Here is a 21929-nt window from a genome sequence, read left to right as displayed (position 1 = left end):
TGAATTTCACCTGATGTGGACAGGATCCCACCTCAAACCTTATCTTATGCGCAGCCTATTGGACTTCCAGAAGGGTGAACCACTTCCCAGGTAAGTGCAGAATCCAAATGCATGTGATAGTCTTTCTTATATTGGCCTCTCCTTTACTATCTGCCATGGCTAACATCGAGAATCCCTCACCCTGACCTTCTATACTGATTACTGCCTTTAGTAACATTGGGAATTCCTCCTCCCTCCTGAGTCACTCACTGTCCGAGATAATGTTGAGAATTCCTTTTCCTCCATCATTCATTAACAGGGTAATGTTAAGATCCCTCTTTGTGACCATTCTTGATCCTGAGTACATCAACGATTCCTCCTTAATTTCTGTCACTCAATGCCTTGGGTAACATTGGTGATCCTTTCCCCACCTCTCTTTCTTACTGTCTTGGATAACATTTTGACAGCTCTTCTCCTTGTCCTTCATAGTCCTAGGTAACATCAGGGATGTCTCCTCCCTGAGCCTGTTCCATCACTGACTGCCCTGGATAGCATAATTGACCTCATTCCTCACTGTCCCCGGTACCATTAGGATCACATGCTTTGACCCTTCTATATTAACTGCCATAGGTAATCTCTGCAATTCATGTTGCTTGCTGCCCTGGCTAACATCAGCATCCCTCCCCTGCACCTGCGACATCACTCACTGCTCTGTGTAAAATCAATGATTTTTCTACTGACCCTCATCTGTCCCTCACTGGCCTCGGGGTAACATCTAGATCCCCTCTCTTCCTGTTTTGCTCACTAACCCAGGTAACCTTGCTGATCCCATCCATCTGGTGCACCTCTTCACTCACTGCTCTGGGTAACATTGGGAATGCCTCTTTTATCCCCTCACTGCTTTGGGTAACATCAGGGATCCACTCCCTTGATTTCCTTCATCACTGACTGCCCCAGGTAACCAGGATCCCTCCCTCTGATCCTCTTCTGTTGCTCACTGTCCTAGATAATATCGAGGATGCCTCCCCTTAGCCTTCTTTGTTACTGTCTACTCTGGGTAACATTGGGGTTCTCACAGGACAAGCAGGATGGTAGTCCTCACATATGGGTGACATCACAGGATGGAGCCCAATCACAGAACACTTTTGTCAACGTTTCCAGAACTTTGACTGGCCCCTCTGGGCATGCCCAGCATGGCACTAACCCTGCAGCCAGCAGGAGTTCCCCCTTCAGTCTTCTTTTTTCCACGCAGCAGTAGCCTCGCTGTTAGGAGCTCTGCAGAGATTCCTGACAGGAATTTTCCTCACGGAATTACTAAAAGTTCATTTGCCCCAGAGGGGTCCTTCCTTTAACTTTTTCAATCCGCGGTACTCCAGTAAGTTTTTACCCGTTCTCCGTCGATTACCGTAGAGTTTGGCCCTCGCGGCTTACTGGCCGTCGACCGTTACCGCGGCTCAATTTTTTCCATGGCGTCTGGGTTCCATCGGTGCCCGGACTGTAATCGCACCATGTCCATCACAGACCCCCATAAAGTCTGTGTAATGTGTCTTGGACGAGAGCACGATGTCTTGACCTGCACCAAATGTGCCCTAATGACACCAAAAGGTCGCAAGGCCAGAATGGAGAAGATGGAACTTCTCTTCCGTGCGCAAACCCTGACTTCCGTCCATTGCAAATCGACGTCGTCAGAACCGGCTCAGACAACTTCCACCAGCATTGGCCACCGGCCGGTGACCGTCCAGCATCGACGACATCTCGGCCTTCGACACCCTCTATTCCCCCTCAGGACCGAAGGAATCGCAGAGACAAACATCGCCATCGAAAGTCTCGGTCCATCGAGGGAGCGAAATCATCGACCTCGCCATTGTCCGAGCTGCCGTTGAAGAAACCTTGTCCAGAAAAGGCACCGACCTTTTCGGCGACCGGGGTCAAAGAGGCAACCCTCACCCGACGGTATCGGGAGCCGCGACTCCATCTTTAAACTGTGGTCCCTCCGGCTATGGCCTCTGCCTCCTTCTGTTCCGGAGCCAGGGCTGCTTGCTCCAGGTTTCCAAGAAGACCCTGGACCTGATGATTCAGGAGGCCATCGACAAGGCGATGCAACGACTCCAGGTTCCACCGACACAGATTGTGGAACCGACCACCGACCCGATTCCGGCAGCGTTGGCACTGCTGCTCTCCAAGATGGAAGCGCTCATTGCGCTTTTCCACCGATGGACCCCAGGTTGCCGATGGCTCCGGTGCCCTCCCCGCTTACTCTGTCATCGGGAGGAGAAACACCGTTCCGCATCCCTCCATTGGGAGTTCTACCTCAGCCATCGATGCCGATATGTCCATCGCCACCTAGTCCAACCATCGGTGCCGATACGCCTGTCGACGCCACCGAGCCATCCATCGATGCCCTTGATGCCTGCGCCGGTTGCCCTTCGATGCCTTCATCGGTGCCTCCAATTATTCCTTTGGAGCCTAGCCCAGGACCCTCGCGTATCCCACCACCCCCGTCCTCCTCTAGTTCCTAGAGGGCAGGTGCTGATCCCTATGATACCTGGACTGATGATTCCTCCCTTAGACACCGATGATTTCCCTTCACCACCTTCACCCACTGAAAGTAGAAAGCGTTCTCCTCCAGAGGACCTTTCCTTTATAAAGTTTGTGAAGGAAATGTCTGAATTGGTTCCCTTCCAATTACAGACTGAGCAGGATGATAGACATCAGATGATGGATGTCATCCTGGGATACAATCCCTGGATGCTCCCAAGGAAATAACCTCCATCCCTATCCACCAGGTTCTTCTGGATCTCCTCAAGAAGAACTGGGAAACATCCTGGCTCCATTGCTCCAGTCCACAGAAAAGCCGACACTACCTATTTGGTGCAGTCAGGTTGGGGTTTTTCAGAAACCTCAATTGTATCACCAATCTGTAGTGGTAGAATCTGCACAGAAAAGAACAAGAGATCAAAGCCTCACACTTCTTTCCCCCTGGCAAGGAACAGAAGTTTCTAGATGCCATTGGTCACTGTGTCTACCAAGAATCAATGCTCATTTCCCCGAATTGCTGCTTATCAGCTCTATATGACACAATATAATAGGGTCATTTTTAAGCAGATACAAGATTGACAGACTCCCTGCCTCGGCAATGTCAAGATCAGCTCCAAACCCTAGTAAACAAGGGTTTTGAGGCAGGCAAGCATGAGATCAGATCACCTTACGATATCTTTGACACTGCTACTAGGGTATCTGCAGCTGCTATTTCGGCAAGGAGATGGGTCTGGCTCAAGTCTTCCGATCTTCGCCCTGAGGTACAAGACAGGTTATCCGACCTAACCTGTGTCGGAGATAATCTGTTTGGCGAACAGATTCAATGGACGGTGGTGGAACTTAAGGACCATCATGAGACCCTAAGACGGCTCTCTCTGATGCCTTTTGACTACTCTTCAAAACAGCCCTTCCGAAAGGACTCTTAAGAAGTCATTCTTCCGCCCGAAGAAGTCCTACCCGCCACCAACCAGATCCCGTTCTATGAGACCTTTTCAAAAAGCCCAGTCTCGTCAGACACGGAAACAAAAACCGCAAGCAGCTCCTCAACCAGGTCCTGCTTCAGGATTTTGACGTCTACCTAGAGAGCAGCAGCCAGCCTCCATTGCCTCACATACCAGTGGGAGGTCGACTGTGCCACTTCAACAACATAATTTTACTGCCTATATATAATCATGCTCTCACGCTTATAATCATTTTACCTAGCTTATATTATTCTTGTACAATAATTTCCCTTCATGTTTCCCCCTCTTACCCACTCCCCAGTTCTTTAATCAGTTTCAATGTAAAGCCCTGTTGGCCAGTTTTATGTTACATGGAAACCGAAGTGATGTTTGCATAACGAACGTCGGTATACAAAAATTTTAAATAAAATAAATAAAATAAATAAATGAATATGGCACTCAGTCACCTCAGACCAATGGGTACTGGCGATAATTGCTCAGTGTTACCATCTGAACTTTCTCTCCGTGCCACCGGACTCTCCACCTCTAGCGACGTGGAGAACATCCGATCACTCCATCCTTCTGGATCAGGAGGTCTCCCTCCTTCTCCAGTCCAAGGCAATAGAACCCGTACCCTACTCTCTGCACGGCCTAGGATTCTATTCCTGGTACTTTCTAATCCCCCAAAAATCGGGAGGCGTTCGTCCTATTCTGGACCTATGGGCCCTCAACAGGTACCTCCAGCAAAGAGAAATTCAAGATGGTAACCTTAGGCTCGCTTCTTCCTCTTCTACAAAGAGGAGACTGGCTCTGCTCTCTGGACCTCCAGGACGCATACACTCATATTGCGATAACTCCATCTCATTACAAATACCTGAGGTTTCTAGTAGGCCCCAAGCACTATCAGTACAGAGTGCTTCTATTCGGCCTAGCGTCTGCGCCACGAGTCTTCACAAAATGCCTTGTAGTAGTTGCAGCCTCCACAGGACTCAAGGTGTTCACGTCTACCCCTATCTAGACGATTGGTTAATCAGGGCTCCCACTCAGCAAGCTGCTCTGTCGTCCCTCAATCTAACCTTACACACTCTAATTTCATTAGGATTTCTCGTCAACTACGACAAATCCTATTTAAAATCCCATCTCAAACCTTGTCGTTCATTGGGGCAGACTTGGATACCTTGCAGGCAAAGGCTTTTCTGCCTCGACAGCGAGCTCTTACCCTCGTGTCTCTTGCGCACCAGCTGCAGTCTCAGCACTCCGCGACTGCACGCCACTTTCTCATCCTCCTGGGACACATGGCGTCCTCAGTTCAGGTCACACCATAAGAACATAAGAAAATGCCATACTGGGTCAGACCAAGGGTCCATCAAGCACAGCATCCTGTTTCCAACAGTGGCCAATCCAGGCCATAAGAACCTGGCAAGTACCCAAAAACTACGTCTATTCCATGTAACCATTACTAATGGCAGTGGCTATTCGCTAAGTGAACCTAATAGCAGGTAATGGACTTCTCCTCCAAGAACTTATCCAATCCTTTTTTAAACACAGCTATACTAACTGCACTAACCACATTCTCTGGCAACAAATTCCAGAGTTTAATTGTGCATTGAGTAAAAAAGAACTTTCTCCGATTAGTTTTAAATGTGCCCATGCTAACTTCATGGAGTGCCCCCTAGTCTTTCTACTATCCGAAAGAGTAAATAACCGATTCACATCTACCCATTCTAGACCTCTCATGATTTTAAACACCTCTATCATATCCCCCCTCAGTCGTCTCTTCTCCAAGCTGAAAAGTCTTAACCTGTTTAGTCTTTCCTCATAGGGGAGTTGTTCCATTCCCCTTATCATTTTGGTAGCCCTTCTCTGTACCTTCTCCATCGCAATTATATCTTTTTTGAGATGCGGCGACCAGAATTGTACACAGTATTCAAGGTGCGGTCTCACCATGGAGCGATACAGAGGCATTATGACATTTTCTGTTCTATTCATTCCCTTCCTAATAATTCCCAACATTCTGTTTGCTTTTTTGACTGCCGCAGCACACTGCACCGACGATTTCAATGTGTTATCCACTATGACGCCTAGATCTCTTTCTTGGGTTGTAGCTCCTAATATGAAACCTAACATTGTGTAATTATAGCATGGGTTATTTTTCCCTATATGCATCACCTTGCACTTATCCACATTAAATTTCATCTGCCATTTGGATGCCCAATTTTCCAGTCTCACAAGGTCTTCCTGCAATTTATCACAATCTGCTTGTGATTTAACTACTCTGAACAATTTTGTATCATCTGCAAATTTGATTGCCTCACTAGTCTTATTTCTTTCCAATCATTATCAGGACCCTCTTCCAGAATTATGTCGTCTGTGGTATCTGCTAGATGGTGTTTCAGTTATGAAACTGGTTAGTGGATGTGTAGTCCAAATCACAGCTAGGGGCTCTTACTTTTAAAGGAAATCTTTTGTTTGGAGAGTTCCTGGTGCAGATAATGCACATCTGAAGGAGTCCAAAGTACATAAGTTGCCAGAGGATAAGCCAAAGGGCAGGAGGTTTGTTCCTGCGTGGGCCTTGTATCGGGACAATAGGAGGTTTTGCCAATCCAAGGGTTCTGGAGGTCCTCAGAGGCAGCCCGCAGCCAGAGCTCTGTCCTGGGGTCAGTCCTTCCGGGGTGGCAGAAGAACCTCCAAGGACACCTCTGGTACCGCTTCATTGGGGCCAAAAATCCTTGCAATGAAGCAAGGCCTATCCACTCTTTAGATCAGATGGTCGGAGGGCATCTGGTGCTCTTTTCAAAGAGTAGATCAAGATTACAATGGACCAATGGGTCCTAGGTGTGGTAAAAGATGGATATGCATTAGATTTTGCTCACCCCATTCAGAACAATTTCATTGTGTCCCCTTGCGGTTCTTTCGCCAAGCGGGTATCTGTTTGAGGAACAATGGGCCATTTGAGGCAAGTGGGAGCTATAGTGCCAGTTCTGCAAGAGGAGCAGCGAAAAGGGAATACTCCATCTATTTCATGGTACCAAAGAAAGAGGGATTTGAAAAAGGGTAAAAGAGGCCCTCAAAGTTCCACATTTTCTCATGGAGACTCTAAGGTTGGTCATCGCGGTGGTGTGCAAAGAGAGTAATTTGGCATCTCTAGATCTGACAAAGGCTTATCTACATATAGCCATCAGGCAGGAGCACTAGAGGTTTCTATGGTTCATGATCCTAGGGGAATGTTTTCACTTTCGAGCCCTTCCCTTCAGGTTAGCAACGGCTCCACATATGTTCACCAAAGTAATGGTGGTGTTAGCAGTAGACTTTTGAAGGGATGGGTGCTGTTGCATCCATACCTGGAAGACTGGCTCATATGAGTGAAGTCTGAGAGCTCTGTCGGCAGTCAGAACAGAAGGTGCTGTGAAGGTTGCAGTCTTTAGATTGGGTGGTGAATTTTGCAAAGATGAAACAAAAATCCAAGGGAATCAGAAAAATATATTTAGAAAAACTTTTATTATACATCTAATATCCATTTTAAAGAACATTTTAAAGAATGTTCCCAAAAAAGAATTAACAAAAAATGAGTCAATTAAGACTCTAACTAATTTTTTTATTTTATTTATTTATTTAGAATCTTTTATATACCGATGAACATTGGGAACATCTCATCGATTCACAATAAGCGAAATGCAGCTAAAAGAGCTTTCAGTGAAACAGAGAATATGCATAAAATTAAATTCAATAACAGAGAACTAAGGGTCGTAACATACAAGAATAAAAACTGAACGATTACAATTATGTATCCTCAAACTACAGACTATTGAGCTGCAAACCATATTAAAATGTATTACATACACACAACCAATCATGCCACTCATTCAAACACCATCCACAAACACCAATTAAAATAAATACCAATAAACAGTATTTCACACAATACAAAGTATATAAATTCTCAAAAAAAAAAAAAAAATATATATATATGAATCCAAATACAAAATATATCAGAATGTTAGTGTAGCCCAACACAGGCCACTGTTTTGCTGGAAAATAGCTTCTTCAAGGTGGCCAATGTAACCCCAATATTTAAAAAAGGCTTCTGGGGCGATCCGGGTAACTATCCAAAATTAAAATTGGTAAGGTTTGAATAACTTAATCTGGGAAGAATATTCATTTTCACGACCGAAATCCAGCCCAGCCACGAAAGCGGTAGCCTCTGGATGGACCCCCATGCTTTCTCAAAATTGATTTTAAATAAATCCTCTAAGTTATCCCCCAGCATCACGCCTAAATATTTCACTCCATCTTATCTAATTTGAATGGGAATTTATCTCTAATATCAGCCATTTGCCCCGGTGACAGGTTAATATTTAAGAACTCAGATTTTCTACATTTAACTGGTACCCAGAAACATTGCTGAAGAGCGCCATTTCGGCCATAAGAGCGGTAAAGAATCAGTGGGGTTCGCTCCCGTGAACAAGACATTGTCGGCGAACATAGACAGTTTATATTCCTCCTCCCCCACCCGTAGTCCTTGAATCTCTGTTTTTGTGTGGAGCTTGATCGCCAATGGTTCTAGATAAAGGGTAAACAGTAACGGAGAAAGGGGACACCCCTGTCTGGTATCTCGACCGGTGGGAAATGGTGGCGAATAGCCCCCATTGACCTTTATACGTGCACTTAGGATAGAGTATAATTTTCTGATCCACGTAAGGAAATTCTCCCCCAACACCAAATCGCTGAAGTACTGTAATCAGATAGTCCCAATAGACAAGATCAAAGCTTTTTCATTGTCGATTGTGAGGATCCCTAGAGGGGTTTAAGATTCCCTGGCCCACCACACTAAGTTAACAACTCGTCTGACATCAGCAGCTAATCTTCCTGGGATAAACCCCGTTTGATCTTGGTGTATCAGCTGTCCCACCAATCTACTCAATCTTTTTGCCAAAAAGTTTAGATCGAGATTCAAAAGAGAAATGGGTCTATAAGACCCGCATAAGGTAGCGTCTCTCCCTGGTTTGGGAAGGACAGTGATTCCTGCCCTGTTCACGTCTGTGGCTATAGTACCATCAACAATGAGCTCATTAAACGCTGCCGCCAATGGCTGTGCTACTATGGTAGCAAGCTGTTTATAAAAACCTGGCAGTGAACCCATCTAGTCCCGGTGACTGTACCCGGTTTTAGTTCTCGTATCACCTCAATCACTTTCTCGACTGTTATAGTTTTATTTAAACTACGCTACGAGCATCCACCCTTGGAAAACTAACCCCTTCTAGGTAAGCATCTATAGTAGCCTGCGTAATATTTTGCCTGGCTTGGTATAATTCCTCATAAAAATTGGGAAAACTTAGTCCGAATAAGCTCATTAACTGTGACTAGCTTGCCCTGTTAATCTTTAATTTTCAAAATCCTCGTTTTGCAGGGCCCTGGCTTTAAGCGATCTCGCTAGTAACCTACTGGGCCTTATTATCCCCTTCAAAATGTTCTTGGTGAAGTTTATCCAATTGAAAATATGGTTTTCTTCTTCGCTCCTAGAGCATGCAATTCCCTGCGTAGCTCATACAATTCCCTGCGTAGCTCATCCAATTTCCTCCTAAGTCTGATTTAAGTTCCTCTTATGTCTAAGTTCCAATTTCCCAATTTTAAACAGAAGATCTTTCCGTCTCTGTTCACGTTCCCTTTTGACAAAGGAGCCTGAGCTATCAGGCGTCCTCTAGCAACATTTTAAACATTCCCATACGGTTCCATTGTGACCTTGCCTGTATCGTTTTCCACCTGATAATGACCCATCTCCTCCTGTAAATGCTTACAAAAATCAGTTTCTTCCAAAAGACTTTCATTTATCTCCAATGCCCTTTAGAGCCCAGACTGGAATCATTCCTTAGTTTAACCCAGACAGCAGCATGATCTGACCATGTGATTGGTTCGATATCAGTATGCTGTACTCTGTTGACCATCCCCTTATCTACCAAAATGAAGTCAATGCGAGAATAAATATTATGGGCTTTAGAAAAGAATGTATAATTCCTTTCAGTGGGGTGTAAGAGCCGCCATATATCGATAAGGCCCCAGTTGGTCATTAAAGCCTTAAGACTCACCCTGATAGACTTAGACACCGCACTTCCCCCTCCATTATGGTCAAGATAGAATTAACGTGTCATATTAGAATCACTGCCTATGATTATAGATCCTTCTGCCCACTGTTGTAAAACCCCGGAGATTGCATCCAAAAATTTCCCTTATCCAGTGTTAGGACAGTAAACGGTCCCCAAGGTGAAAAGCTGATTTCCTAGCTGAAATTTCACCAAAATATATCTCCCATTAACATCTCTGATAACAGAGATCACATCTATTACCAGGGTTTTAGCAGACAAAACGCCCACTTCACAATATTTGTTTAGCTTAGTAGCCAAGCAAAAAATTGACAGGGAAATTGTGGAGACATCATCAGACGTTCGTGTCTTTTTCTAATATGAGTTTCTTGGCATAGAATGACATCTGCCTGCAAATTGGAGGCATCCGCCATCAATTTTTTTCGCTTAATGTAAGTATTAAACCTTCACATTCCATGAGAATTTTTAAACTCGCCATTTATCTAAGGTGGAAAAGCAATAGATAAATTGCCAGTGTGATGCCTCCCAGCCATCTAAAGAGAATATTGCACCCCCCCATTGCACCAACAGACTTTTTCGATATCCCCTTAATATCATATATAAACATAATTAGAACATAGAAACATAGAAATGACTGCAGAAGAAGACCAAATGGCCAATCCAGTCTGCCCAGCAAGCTTTTGCACTTTTTCTTTCTCATATTTATCTGTTACTCTTGGCCCTTAGTAACCTTTTGGTTCTATTACCCTTCCACCCCCGCCATTAATATAGAGAGCAGTGTTGGAACTGCATCTAAGTGAAATATCTAGCTTAATTAGTTAAGTGTATTAACCGCCGCAATAAGCAAGCTACACCCATGGTTATTTGTTTACCCAGACTATGTAATTCAGTCCTTGGTTGTTATTAACCCACAGATTAGTCATTCTTCCTTCCCCCCCCCCCCCCCCCCCCCCACACACCACCTTTGAGAGGAATGGTCACTCCAATCGCCCCAAGGATCCGCACCCAATCCTTCAGGTTTCACACAGCAACTTAAAAGTACATAAGAAATACCACAATCAGAAAATTGTCCTTGGAATAGCCTGTAGTCTACTGTGTTGAATAAACATCACGTGATGCCCCATCTGTCCACAAACCACCAGAAATTTAGTAGAGCCAAATGAAGCTGGTTTCAGGCATAATAAATCAGCCATTGGTGTCTTTAGAAAAAGCAGAGCCCTCGGCGTTCCGTTCTCAAGCCGTTTCCTCCACCCGATTCTACTCTCTGCCAGTGCTGATAGGTGCCCTTTCCGGTCAGAGTTCTCTCCATTGAATGAGCGTCCACTCTCCCTGGCGTTTCCATTCCTGCCGCAAGTAAGATTGTTCTGGCGCCTCCTCCAAGGTCTTAACTTGTGAGGTTACACCTCTGATAGTAAATGACAGTCCGAAGGGAAAGAGCCACTTATACCTGCACTCGCCCTGACGAAGGGCAGTCACAATATCTTTAAACTCCCGTCTTTTCCGGATGGTATAGATGGAGATCCTGGAACACCTCGATATTGTACCTCAATATTGAGGAGGAGGACTAGCCTAGAGGTTAGAGCAGTGGACTATGAACCAGGAGATCAGGGTTCGAGTCCTACTGTCACTCCTTGTGACCTTGGGCAAGTCACTTTACCCTCCATTGCCTCAGGTACAAAAACTTAGATTGTGAGCCCTCTGGGGATAGAGAAATACCTACAGTACCTGAATGTAAACCGGTGTGATATCTCGATTGAGATCGAATGTTGGTATATAAAATAAATAAATAAATACCCCTGCCATATGTATTCCTTCCGTTTGCGAGCTTGTGCCATCACTTTCTCTTTCACATGGTAGAGTGGAAACATATTACGATGTCCCGTGGCTGAAAATGTGTGGGAGCTTGCTGGGCAGACTGGATGGGCCGATTGGTTTTTTTCTGCCATCATTTCTATGTTTCTATTACCACGTGGTTTCGCTAAGGCATGGTGTGCTCTATCCAAGATAAGCTCAGTTCTCCCTTCTGGAGGAACATTGTTTTATAACAAGAGATGACATATATCTTTAATAACTACGTTGCAATCTGCATAAGCTGTTTCCTCGGGCACCTCCCGGAATCGCAGATTTCCCCTTCCTGAGCGATTCTCTATACCATCAATCCAGGCACGTAATATTAAATTGTCGTCCTGTAGTTGTTTCACTTCTCTTTGTAGCGACTCTTGATTTTCCTCAATTTCACTAATGCAGTGTTCTGCCGCTCCCACATGGCCTCCCAGCTCTTCATGGTCCCGCCTCAAGTCCGATACCATTGATTTAATTTCTTCTTTCAACGACCCCATCTCTGCTTTAAGGTCTCCAACCAAGCTTGGAAATCACAGCGCAATAGAGGTAGCTCAGCAGCTGCCGGTATCATCACTTGAGAATCCCCTCTCTCCTGCGTTAACTCCCCCCCCCCCCCCCCCCCCCCCCCCCGAGAGCCATCTTCATTTTCCTCTCTGCTGGCGAGGCCTCAATAGGCCACAAAGCGATGTTCTCATACGAGAAATGTTTTACATCAACCATTTTTTTCCTCACAGACATCCTGAAGAATTCTTTAGTCAGATCAGCTGTTTTATTGCTTGGTTGGTGGTTCGATGCTAGTGCTAAACAGTGGATGTTCAGATTGGGCTCGGGAGCGAGTACCCTAGGCAGCCATTCGGTGAGGTGACGTCAGGTGGGATTTTTTTTTTTTTACAGATCCACCAGTTGCCCTATACTTCCTAGAGAATGGAAATGAAGAGCTGCATTGGAGTGCTCATAGCTTCCTTCTAGGATGGAGTTGGAGATTTATATAGCAAATTGAACTATTAGCAGATTCCTAAAGTTTGTCTTCAAAGGAGAAGTGCTGAGGTGGACCAGACCAGTGGATAGTCAGAAGCAGCTACCCCAAACAAAGCAAAGTGATTAATATAATTATTTAAGAGCTCTTCAATTGGGAGGATTGGGTGTGCCACTGCTGTTGCAGTTGGGTACTGTTGTGAAATAGTGGACCCTTGGGCCGACCTACCACGAGAGGCGGGGTAGGTCGGGAGGCGGAGCTAAGGCTCAAAGTGATCACCAGGTTGACTGCCCGGGAGCCAGGGAACCCCCCGGGAGGAGCCCGTAGGGTCCTGGCCCTTGGGCTTAGGTTTTCCGAGAGAGAGAGTCCAGTAACAGCGAACCAGGAAGTCCAATGGTAACAGAGTCTTGCACAAGATCTTCACTCACCGGGTACCCAGGACCCCCCAGGAGGAGCCCGTAGGGGTTCGTGGCACCTTGGGACTTGGGTACTAGATAGAGAGTCCAGCAATAGAGAACCAGGAAGTCCAAAGAATAGAGTCTCTCAGGAGCAGACGTGAGTAGTAGCAAGTAGAACCTGGAGCGGGGTCCGCAGCCAGCATGTGAGGCAAGGCTGAAGCAGGAACAGAGAACGAGCTGAGATCAAGGCTGGCGGCAACAGAGCGTGGTCAGGAACGAACCGGGGTCGAGGCAGGCAGCAGGCAGAGCGTAGTCAGGGACGAACCGGGGTCGAGGCAGGCAGCAGGCAGAGCGTAGTCAGGAACTCCAAGGTCAACGGCAGGAGACGCAGCAAGACGAAGCGCAACTCAGAACTACAAGACTGTAGTGAACCTTGTTGCAAGGCGATGATGGAATGTCCGGACGCCGGTATATCTGTCTCGGAGCGTTACATCATCAGCGCAGGCGGGGCTTGACTTCCGGGTTCTGGGCACTCAAAGTGGCCGTACGCGTGCGGCCCACGGGTGAAAGAGACAGGCAAATGGCGGATGCCACATGGAACTGAGCGCGTCCTTGGTCCTGGAGACTGCGGAGTGCGGCGTCCCCCGACGCGGAGGTAGGCGCTGGTCACAGGGAAGAGAGGGGAAGCGTGCAGACCGCAACAACTGCAGCAATATTTAGGGTGGGGTTAGTATAGAAGGGTCATGAATAGTATTGCTAATTGGGGAAGGTAGCCATAGGGGTGGGTAAAAGAAAATTGGCTCTTACCTGCTAATTTTCATTCAGTCCAGACTCTTGGGTTTTGCACCCCTGCCAGCAATTGGAGTCAGAGAAAGTTTTACTGACACTGCTAGATAATCTAGTATGCCACCTACAGTCCCCTCAGAATTGACTTGTATCCAAGCCAATCTGATAAACACCAAACATTTAACAGCTGATTCCCCAACGAACAGGAAGATGGTGATGTTGTACCCGACTGGAAACTCTGTCCCAGAACAAACAGCTTAGAGAACTACTAACAACGCTGCATTACATACAAACCATCAGAATGAGCAGCCAGCTCTCTCACCTCCAATGGCCGGGTCTCTGGACTGATCTGTGATACTACAGGAATGAAAATTAGCAGGTAAGAACCAATTTTTCTTTCTAGTACTTATCCAAATCAGTCCAGAATCCTGGGATGTACCTATGCATTCCTAAACTGAGTGGGACCTGGAGAGTCCCGCTCGCAGAACACTGTATATTTCTAGTTATATTTTTCTCCTTGGGCAAAGCTAAGGAATTTAAACTTTATTTCATCCTTATTATAGAAATTTACTGTTTTTGGGTAGTGCTAATATTATCTGTATATTTCTAGTTATATTTTTCTAGTTATATGCTATTGCTGTTTTAAAATGCTGTTTGTCTAATCAAAAGAGAAAACTACAAAGAAAGGGGAGTGGTTAACAGCTATTGGCAACAGACATAGTGCATAGCAGGAGGGATTAACTCCTCTTCAGTCTGCTTGGACATTGAAGGAGACAGACAGAAGTCCATCTTCTTAGGGATAACCAGAGGAAAAGCTTACATTAGCTAGCCTTACCTGGGGGAAGGTCTGTTCAAAAAGCAGCAGATACAGTGTCCAGGGAACAGCCCTGGCCAAGGGTTAGCACAAAGACCCGAGTTTTGCAGTTCAAAAACACGGACTTTGATGAAATGGGGAAGTACCTGGAGGAAGAATTAAAAGGCTGGGAGAATGAGAGAGATGTAGATCAACAATGGACGCATCTAAAAGGAGCAATTACCAAGGCAACTAATCTATATGTTAGAAAAGTAAAGAAAGCAAAAGAAAAATTAAACCTATCTAGTTCTCAAAGGAGGTGGCTGACAAAATAAAGGCTAAAAGAACAGCTTTCAAGAAATACAAAAGATCCCAAAGGGAGGAGCACAAAGAAGAATATCTGGTAGAACTGAGGGAGACGAAGAAATTAATCAAGACGGCAAAAAGTCAAGCGGAAGAGAGGATTGCCAAGGAGGTAAAGAGAGGTGACAAAACATTTTTCAGATACATCAGTGAAAAGAGAAAAGTTCAAAGTGGTATAGCGAAATTGAAAGACGGAAAGGATCAATGTGTGGAGAGAGACGAAGAAATGGCAGAAATATTAAATGAATACTTCAGTTCTGTGTTCACTAAAGAGGAACCTGAGAAGGACCATCGTTAGTTAACAAGAAACTGGAGGGGAGTGGAGTAGATGTAACTCCATTTACAGTAGAAAATGTATGGGAAGAGCTGGAGAAACTGAAAGTGGACAAAGCCATGGGGCCTGATGAAATTCATCCCAGGATACTGAGGGAGCTCAGAGATGTGCTGGCGGGTCCGCTGTGTGACTTGTTCAATAGATCCCTAGAAATGGGAGTGGTGCCGAGTGATTGGAGAAGAGCGTTGGTGGTCCCGCTTCACAAGAGTGGGAACAGAGAAGAGGCTGGTAACTACAGACCGGTTAGCCTCACTTCGGTGGTGGGAAAAGTAATGGAGTCACTGTTGAAAGAGAGAATAGTGGAACTATCTACAGTCGGGAGAATTGCTGGAGCAGAGGCAGCATGGATTCACCAGGGGAAGATCCAGTCAGACAAATCTGATTGACTTTTTTGATGGGTAACCAAGGAATTGGATCAAGGAAGAGCGCTCGATGTCATCTACTTAGATTTCAGCAAAGCTTTTGATACGGTTCCGCACAGGAGACTGGTGAATAAAACGAGAAGCTTAGGAGTATAGTGCTAAGTTGGTGACCTGATTGCAAACTGGTTGACGGGACAGAAGACAATGTGTGATGGTAAATGGGAACTTTCTCTTGAAGAGAGAGCGGTGTTAAGTGGTGTACCAGCAAGGATCGGTCCTGTTCAATTTCCTTGTGAGTGACTGTCCTGTTCAATTTCCTTGTGAGTGACATTGCGGAAGGGATAGAAGGTAAGATTTGTCCTTTTTGCGGATGACACTAAGATCTGCAACAGAGTGGACACGCCGGAAGGAGAGGAGAGAATGAGACGGGATCTAAGGAAACTGGAAGAGTGGTCGAAGATATGGCAGCTGAGATTCAATGCCAAGAAGTGCAAAGTAATGCATATGGGGAATGAAATCCGAATGAACTGTATCGATGGGGGGGGAAAGGCTGATGTGCACGGAGCAGGAGAGAGACCTAGGGGTTATAGTGTCTAATGATATGAAGTCTGCGAAACAATGCGACAAGGCAATAGCAAAAGCCAGAAGAATGCTGGGCTGCATAGAGAGAGGAATATCGAGTAAGAAAAGGGAAGTGATTATCCCCTTGTACAGGTCCTTGGTGAGGCCTCACCTGAGAGTACTGTGTTCAGTTCTGGAGACCGTATCTACAAAGAGACAGAGACAAGATGGAAGCAGTACAGAGAAGGGCGACCAAAAGGTGGAGGGTCTTCATCGGATGTCATACAAGGAGAGACTGAAGAATCTGAATATGTACATCCTGGAGGAAAGGAGGAGCAGGGGTGATATGATTCAGACCTTCAGATACTTGAAAAACTTTAACGATCAAAGACGAACGACAAACCTTTACCTCCAGAAAAAATCAGCATAACCAGGGGGTCATGAGCTGAGGCTCCAGGGAGGAAGACTAAGAACCAATGTCAGGAGTATTTCTTCACAAAGAGAGTGGTGGATGCTGGAATGCCCTTCCAGAGGAAGTGGTGAAGTCCAAACCTGTGAAGGGACTTCAAAGGGGGCGTGTGATAAACATTGTGGATCCATCAGGTCTAGAGGATGTGTATAAAGAGGAGGCAGCAAAAACACTGCACGGAGCGGCAGTAGCCACAGAGGCATTCACGGAGCGGGATTGCCAGTGGTTGGTGTTTCCACCTTCACGGAGCGGAAGGATGGAGGGCTGCCATCTCCAAATTAAATGTAAAAAAACAACAAAAAACAAACAAAAAAAAAAACCATGGGTGGGTAAGAGTATGTAAAATTAACAGAGTTCATAGGCTATAGGTATTACCAATTATTAGGCTTATTCAATATTTGTTGATAGTTAATGTGGGCTTTCAATGCCATACATCACTTTCAATGCATATCCAGCATAGCTCTCTGCTTCAACGGCAAGGAAGAAGAAAAACTGATACTTCATGCATATCCAGCATTGCTCTCTGCTTTGCTTCAACGGCAGGGGAGAAGAAAAACTAATACTTCACGCATATCCGGCATAGCTTTCCTGCTTCAACGGCAGGGGAGAAGAAAAACAACCAATAAGGGCTGAATAACAGTCTGGGTAAACAAATAAGTATGGGTTGTAGCTTGCTTGTTGCGGCGGTTACTACCCCTAACTAATCAAGCTTGATATTTCAGTTGGATGCAGCTCCATCACTGCTCTCTGCATTAATGGTGGGGGTGAAAGGAAAATAGAACCAAGGGTGGCTAAGAGCCAAGAGAAACAGATAAGTATGAAAGGAAGATGTGTGAAGCTTGATGGGCCCGATTGGTCTTCTTCTGCCGTCATTTCTATGTTTCTATGTTACCAAAACCCAGCGGCAGAGCACCAACATCCAAGCAGTAGTGTCTGGCGAAAGTAAGCAGCAACTTCCAAATAGCTGCCCTGCAGATCTCCTGTGGATATACCAGCTGCACGTCAGAGTCCAAGAGGTTACCTGAGAACACATTGCGTGAGCCTTCAAACCTTCAGGCACCAGCTGACTCTTAGGTATATATATATCAAATAGAGTGCCTCTTTGAGGCAAGATGCAATTGAACATTTGAAAGCTTGATGCCCCTTTCGCGGGCCATTCCACAGAACGAAAAGGTGATCTGATATTAAAAAATCATTAGTGACTTTCAGGTACCTTAATAATGCATGCCTCACATCTAAGAGTTTAAGCTCCCTTGCATGAGGTGCGGGGGAATTCAAATTGGAAACACCAGAAGTTCCACAGTCTGATTAACATGAAACCCCAAAACCACCTTTGGCAGAAAAGAGGGCACTGTGCATAAAGACACCACTGCTTCTGAAATCTGCAGAAATGGATCATGGCCCGACCAAAGCCTGGAGCTCTGAAATCCTCCTGGCCGAACAATCTGTCACCAGGAAGGCAACCTTAAGTATCAAGTCGTTTAAGGTTGCTCTCCTCAGTGGTCCAAACGGAACCTTGCATAATCCTCTAAACAGATTAAGATTCCAAGATGGACAAGCCTTCCTCACCAGGACAGAAATTCTTTGCTCCTCAAGAAAACGTATGACATCCAGATGCGTAGATAGAGAATATCCCTGTACTTTAACACAAAGACAGTTCAAAGCTGCTACCTGTACCCTAAGAAATTTAAAAGACCAGACCTTTGAATAAATCCATACATCAAAAGCCTTATCTCAACTGAGTGATACTCTCTTCTATAAGCCTTTACAAAAAACTCTACTCTAAAAGACAGGAAACAGAGAGTAGGATTAAATGGACAATTTTCTCAGTGGAAGGGAGTGGCCAGTGGAGTGCCTCAGGGATCTGTATTGGGACCCTTACTTTTCAATATATTTATAAATGATCTGGAAAGAAATACGAGTGAGATAATCAAATTTGCAGAAGACCAAAATTGTTCAGAATAGTTAAATCACAAGCAGATTGTGATAAATTGCAGGAAGACCTTGTGAGACTGGAAAATTGGGCATCCAAATGGCAGATGAAATTAATGTGGATAAGTGCAAGGTGATGCATATAGGGAAAAATAACCCATGCTATAATTACAACCAATATTGGGTTCCATATTAGGTGCTACAACCCAAGAAAGAGATCTAGGCGTCATAGTGGATAACACATTGAAATTGTCTGTTCAGTGTGCTGCGGCAGTCAAAAAAGTAAACAATGTTGGGAATTATTAGAAAGGGAATGGTGAATAAAACAGAAAATATCATAATGCCTCTGTATCGCGCCATGGTGAGACCGCACCTTGAATACTGTGTACAGTTCTGGTCGCCGCATCTCAAAAAAGATATAATTGCGATGGATAAGATACAGAGAAGGGCTACCAAAATAAGGGGAATGGAACAGCTCCCCTATGAGGAAAAGACTAAAGAGGTTAGGGCTGTTCAGCTTGGAGAAGAGACGGCTGAGGGGGGGATATGATAGAGATGTTTAAAATCATGAGAGGTCTAGAACGGGTAGATGTGAATCGGTTATTTACTCTTTCGGATAGTAGAAAGACTAGGGGACACTCCATGAAGTTAGCATGGGGCACATTTAAAACTAATCGGAGAAAGTTCTTTTTACTCAACGTACAATTAAACTCTGGAATTTGTTGCCAGAGGATGTGGTTAGTGCAGTTAGTATAGCTGTGTTTAAAAAAGGATTGGATAAGTTCTTGGAGGAGAAGTCCATTACCTGCTATTAAGTTCACTTAGAGAATAGCCACTGCCATTAGCAACGGTTACATGGAATAGACTTAGTTTTTGGGTACTTGCCAGGTTCTTATGGCCTGGATTGGCCACTGTTGGAAACAGGATGCTGGGCTTGATGGACCCTTGGTCTGACCCAGTATGGCATGTTCTTATGTTCTTATGACTGTTACTAGATCTGACGGCAAGTTGCACCAGTGCCCAAAGTGTGCTGGTTTTACAGTTGCAGAAGAGACCCACGAGCACTCAGAATAGATGTCTCATGCGGGACTGGCTGTGGGAGCAGCTGCATTTCCCCCTTAGCCTATGATTGGCAGACTGGTGCAGAGGCTTGCAAAGTATCCGGGGCTAGTGATCTGGTGGCCCAGATTGGCCACGCAGACTTTGGTATGCAGACCTACAGTGGCTGTTGGCTGTCAGACCATTGCAGACTCGGTAACAAGGGATTTATTCCTTTAGGGGCCAGTTGTTCATGACAATCTGGATCAATTTTGTCTTACGGTTTGGCCCTTGAGAGGGATAGGCTGTTGAAGTGAGGGTATTTGACACAAGCGATGAGCACCTTATTGCGAGCTTGTATATTTTGTTCCTCTTTAGCGTATGTTAGGATCTGGAGAGTGTTTGAGAACTGGTGTGTGGAATGACATAGTCATCCCACCAGAACAGGGTCACCCTTCATTTGGATTTTCTGAAGGAAGTTCTGGTGAAAGGTTTTGGCCCTTAAAACATTGAAGATGCAGGTTGTAGCCTTAGCTTGTTATCTGGGTCACGTGCAGGGTAAGCCTCTCTCTTCCCATTCGGACATAGCTAGACATTAGAGAGGGTTCAAACATATCGGGCCGCCATTGCGGTTTCCTGTACCATTATGGAACCTTAACCTGGTATTGACATTTTTGGCGGGTCCACTTTTCTCCCCCCTCAGGCAGCTTCCCTTATGATTGCTGACTATAAAGATGGTATTTTTGGTCTCCATTTGCTCTACGAGAAGGATTGTGGAATTGCAGGCAGTTTCCTGTCAGGAATCTTTTTGTTGATTACTCTGGTCAGATCACGGTGGTGCCTTCCTTATGCTTAAGGTAGTCTCAGAGTTTGATATGACCAATCCATTTCACTGCTGTCATTGGACAGGTCTTGAGATGATAAGAGTTTCGAGCCCTATCAGGGCCTGTGCAAGGGGATTTGGTGCCCTAGGCGAGCCTTCTTCCCTTGCCGCGCCCCCTCCCCGGGTCGCACCGCTACCCCCGGTCTGGCCCCGACTCCTACCTCATTCTCGATCACGCCCCGCCGACTGTGTAGTTTTCTGGGTCACGAGCAGGTTGGGCACTGCTCGCAGCCTGCCAAATCTCCACTCCTCTTTGCCTCCACTTGCGGCCCCATATGGCTCGCACCCAGTGGCGCACCAAGGGTCTCCGGGGGCCAATGCATATTGTGTGCCTCTCCAAGCATCCCCCCCTTAATCCTTCTTGTAACTAATGCTTAAGGTCAGAGAAAATCAGTGGTGTCTCTAGACAGAAGAATTGTTGGGAGGGGGAGCCAAAAATGACATTTCTTCATCACACTCCACCTCTGTAGCATGGATCCTGCTTTAAAATTGGTTATAAAAAAGTGTTAATAAAAAAATGTCCAAAGGGTCTTCTGCGTAATTTTAAAAAGTTGGCCAGTTTCACACTATAAAATTATTTGATAGACTCATTCACCTAATTCCTATATGGCTATGAGAGTGAAGTCTGGAATATATAGGAAGGGACAGAATGTCAATATAATCCTGCACCTCCAGTTCTTTAACTCTGTGCATCCACTGAAATTCCCCCAAACAATGGAGCTTGGATGTTTCCCTTACAGCTCATCATACTAAAAGATACTTTCAAATTCTGGTGTCCTCTCACAGTAACAGCAGCACAAACACCTTCACTGCAGGCACATTGTGAACGAACACAAAAACGCCGCAAAAAAGACGCTCAAAAATCTATACTGCAATCCCATCGTAACATAACAGTAATAACACCAAGGACTCAAACAACAATAACCCTACCTGTGAAAAAGCAAGGGTAAATATAACACTGGGTCCTAGAATACCAAAATACCACCTACTGAGGAAACAAAACAAACCCGATTGCTATAGATCCCTATGCTAGCAGAATCTCTCATCATGGTCACACACACAGAGCAGAGACAGACCCTCACCAAATACAGAATAAAGCCACATGAAGTATAAATAGAAATGTGCAGACAAAAACTGAACTGTAAAATGCATCACGCCAGACTCTATAAATTGTAACAATGGAAAAACAAAAATTTCACCATTTCTCGTGAAACAAATCAATAAAATCAAGATATATAAATCATTAATCATAATTATAAAATCATACAAATAAAATAATTTCAAAACAGCTGATGAATAGAATATCCAGTAATTAAAGACTCATGCAAATTTTGAAAGCTTTACCAAACACCAATAAAATATTTCAACAGCAGACACATCACATACTACCCAATAATTAAAATGGTAGTCAATCAAGAAAAATGAACTTAAAAAGCCACCTTTACTTATCCTTCCATAAGCTTCACGTCCTGAAACAAATAAAACCTCTCCTTCACTTTCAAGACTACCAAGTCAGTACTACAAGCCATACTGTTTTCAAAGATAGACTACTGTAAACGCGCTCCTCCTTGGCCTTCCAGCCACCTCAACGAAACCACTACAGATGCTTCAAAATGCCGCAGCAAGGATCCTTACT

The 21929-nt window shown here is 45.0% G+C and overlaps 1 protein-coding gene across 1 annotated transcript in view; it reads left to right on the top strand.

The window, feature by feature from the left end:
* Positions 1–21929, top strand: part of TTLL5 (tubulin tyrosine ligase like 5) — a 798469-nt gene that overhangs the window by 98846 nt on the left and 677694 nt on the right. Inside the window, 1 exon segment of the mRNA XM_029598396.1 lies at positions 2–90. Within this exon segment, the coding sequence (XP_029454256.1) occupies positions 2–90 (89 nt within the window).

The sequence above is a fragment of the Rhinatrema bivittatum genome, chromosome 4, assembly GCF_901001135.1.
Source record: "Rhinatrema bivittatum chromosome 4, aRhiBiv1.1, whole genome shotgun sequence".
Taxonomy (NCBI): domain Eukaryota; kingdom Metazoa; phylum Chordata; class Amphibia; order Gymnophiona; family Rhinatrematidae; genus Rhinatrema; species Rhinatrema bivittatum.
The sequence above is the reverse complement of the archived record's forward strand: the minus strand, read 5'-3'. Positions and strand labels throughout refer to the sequence as shown.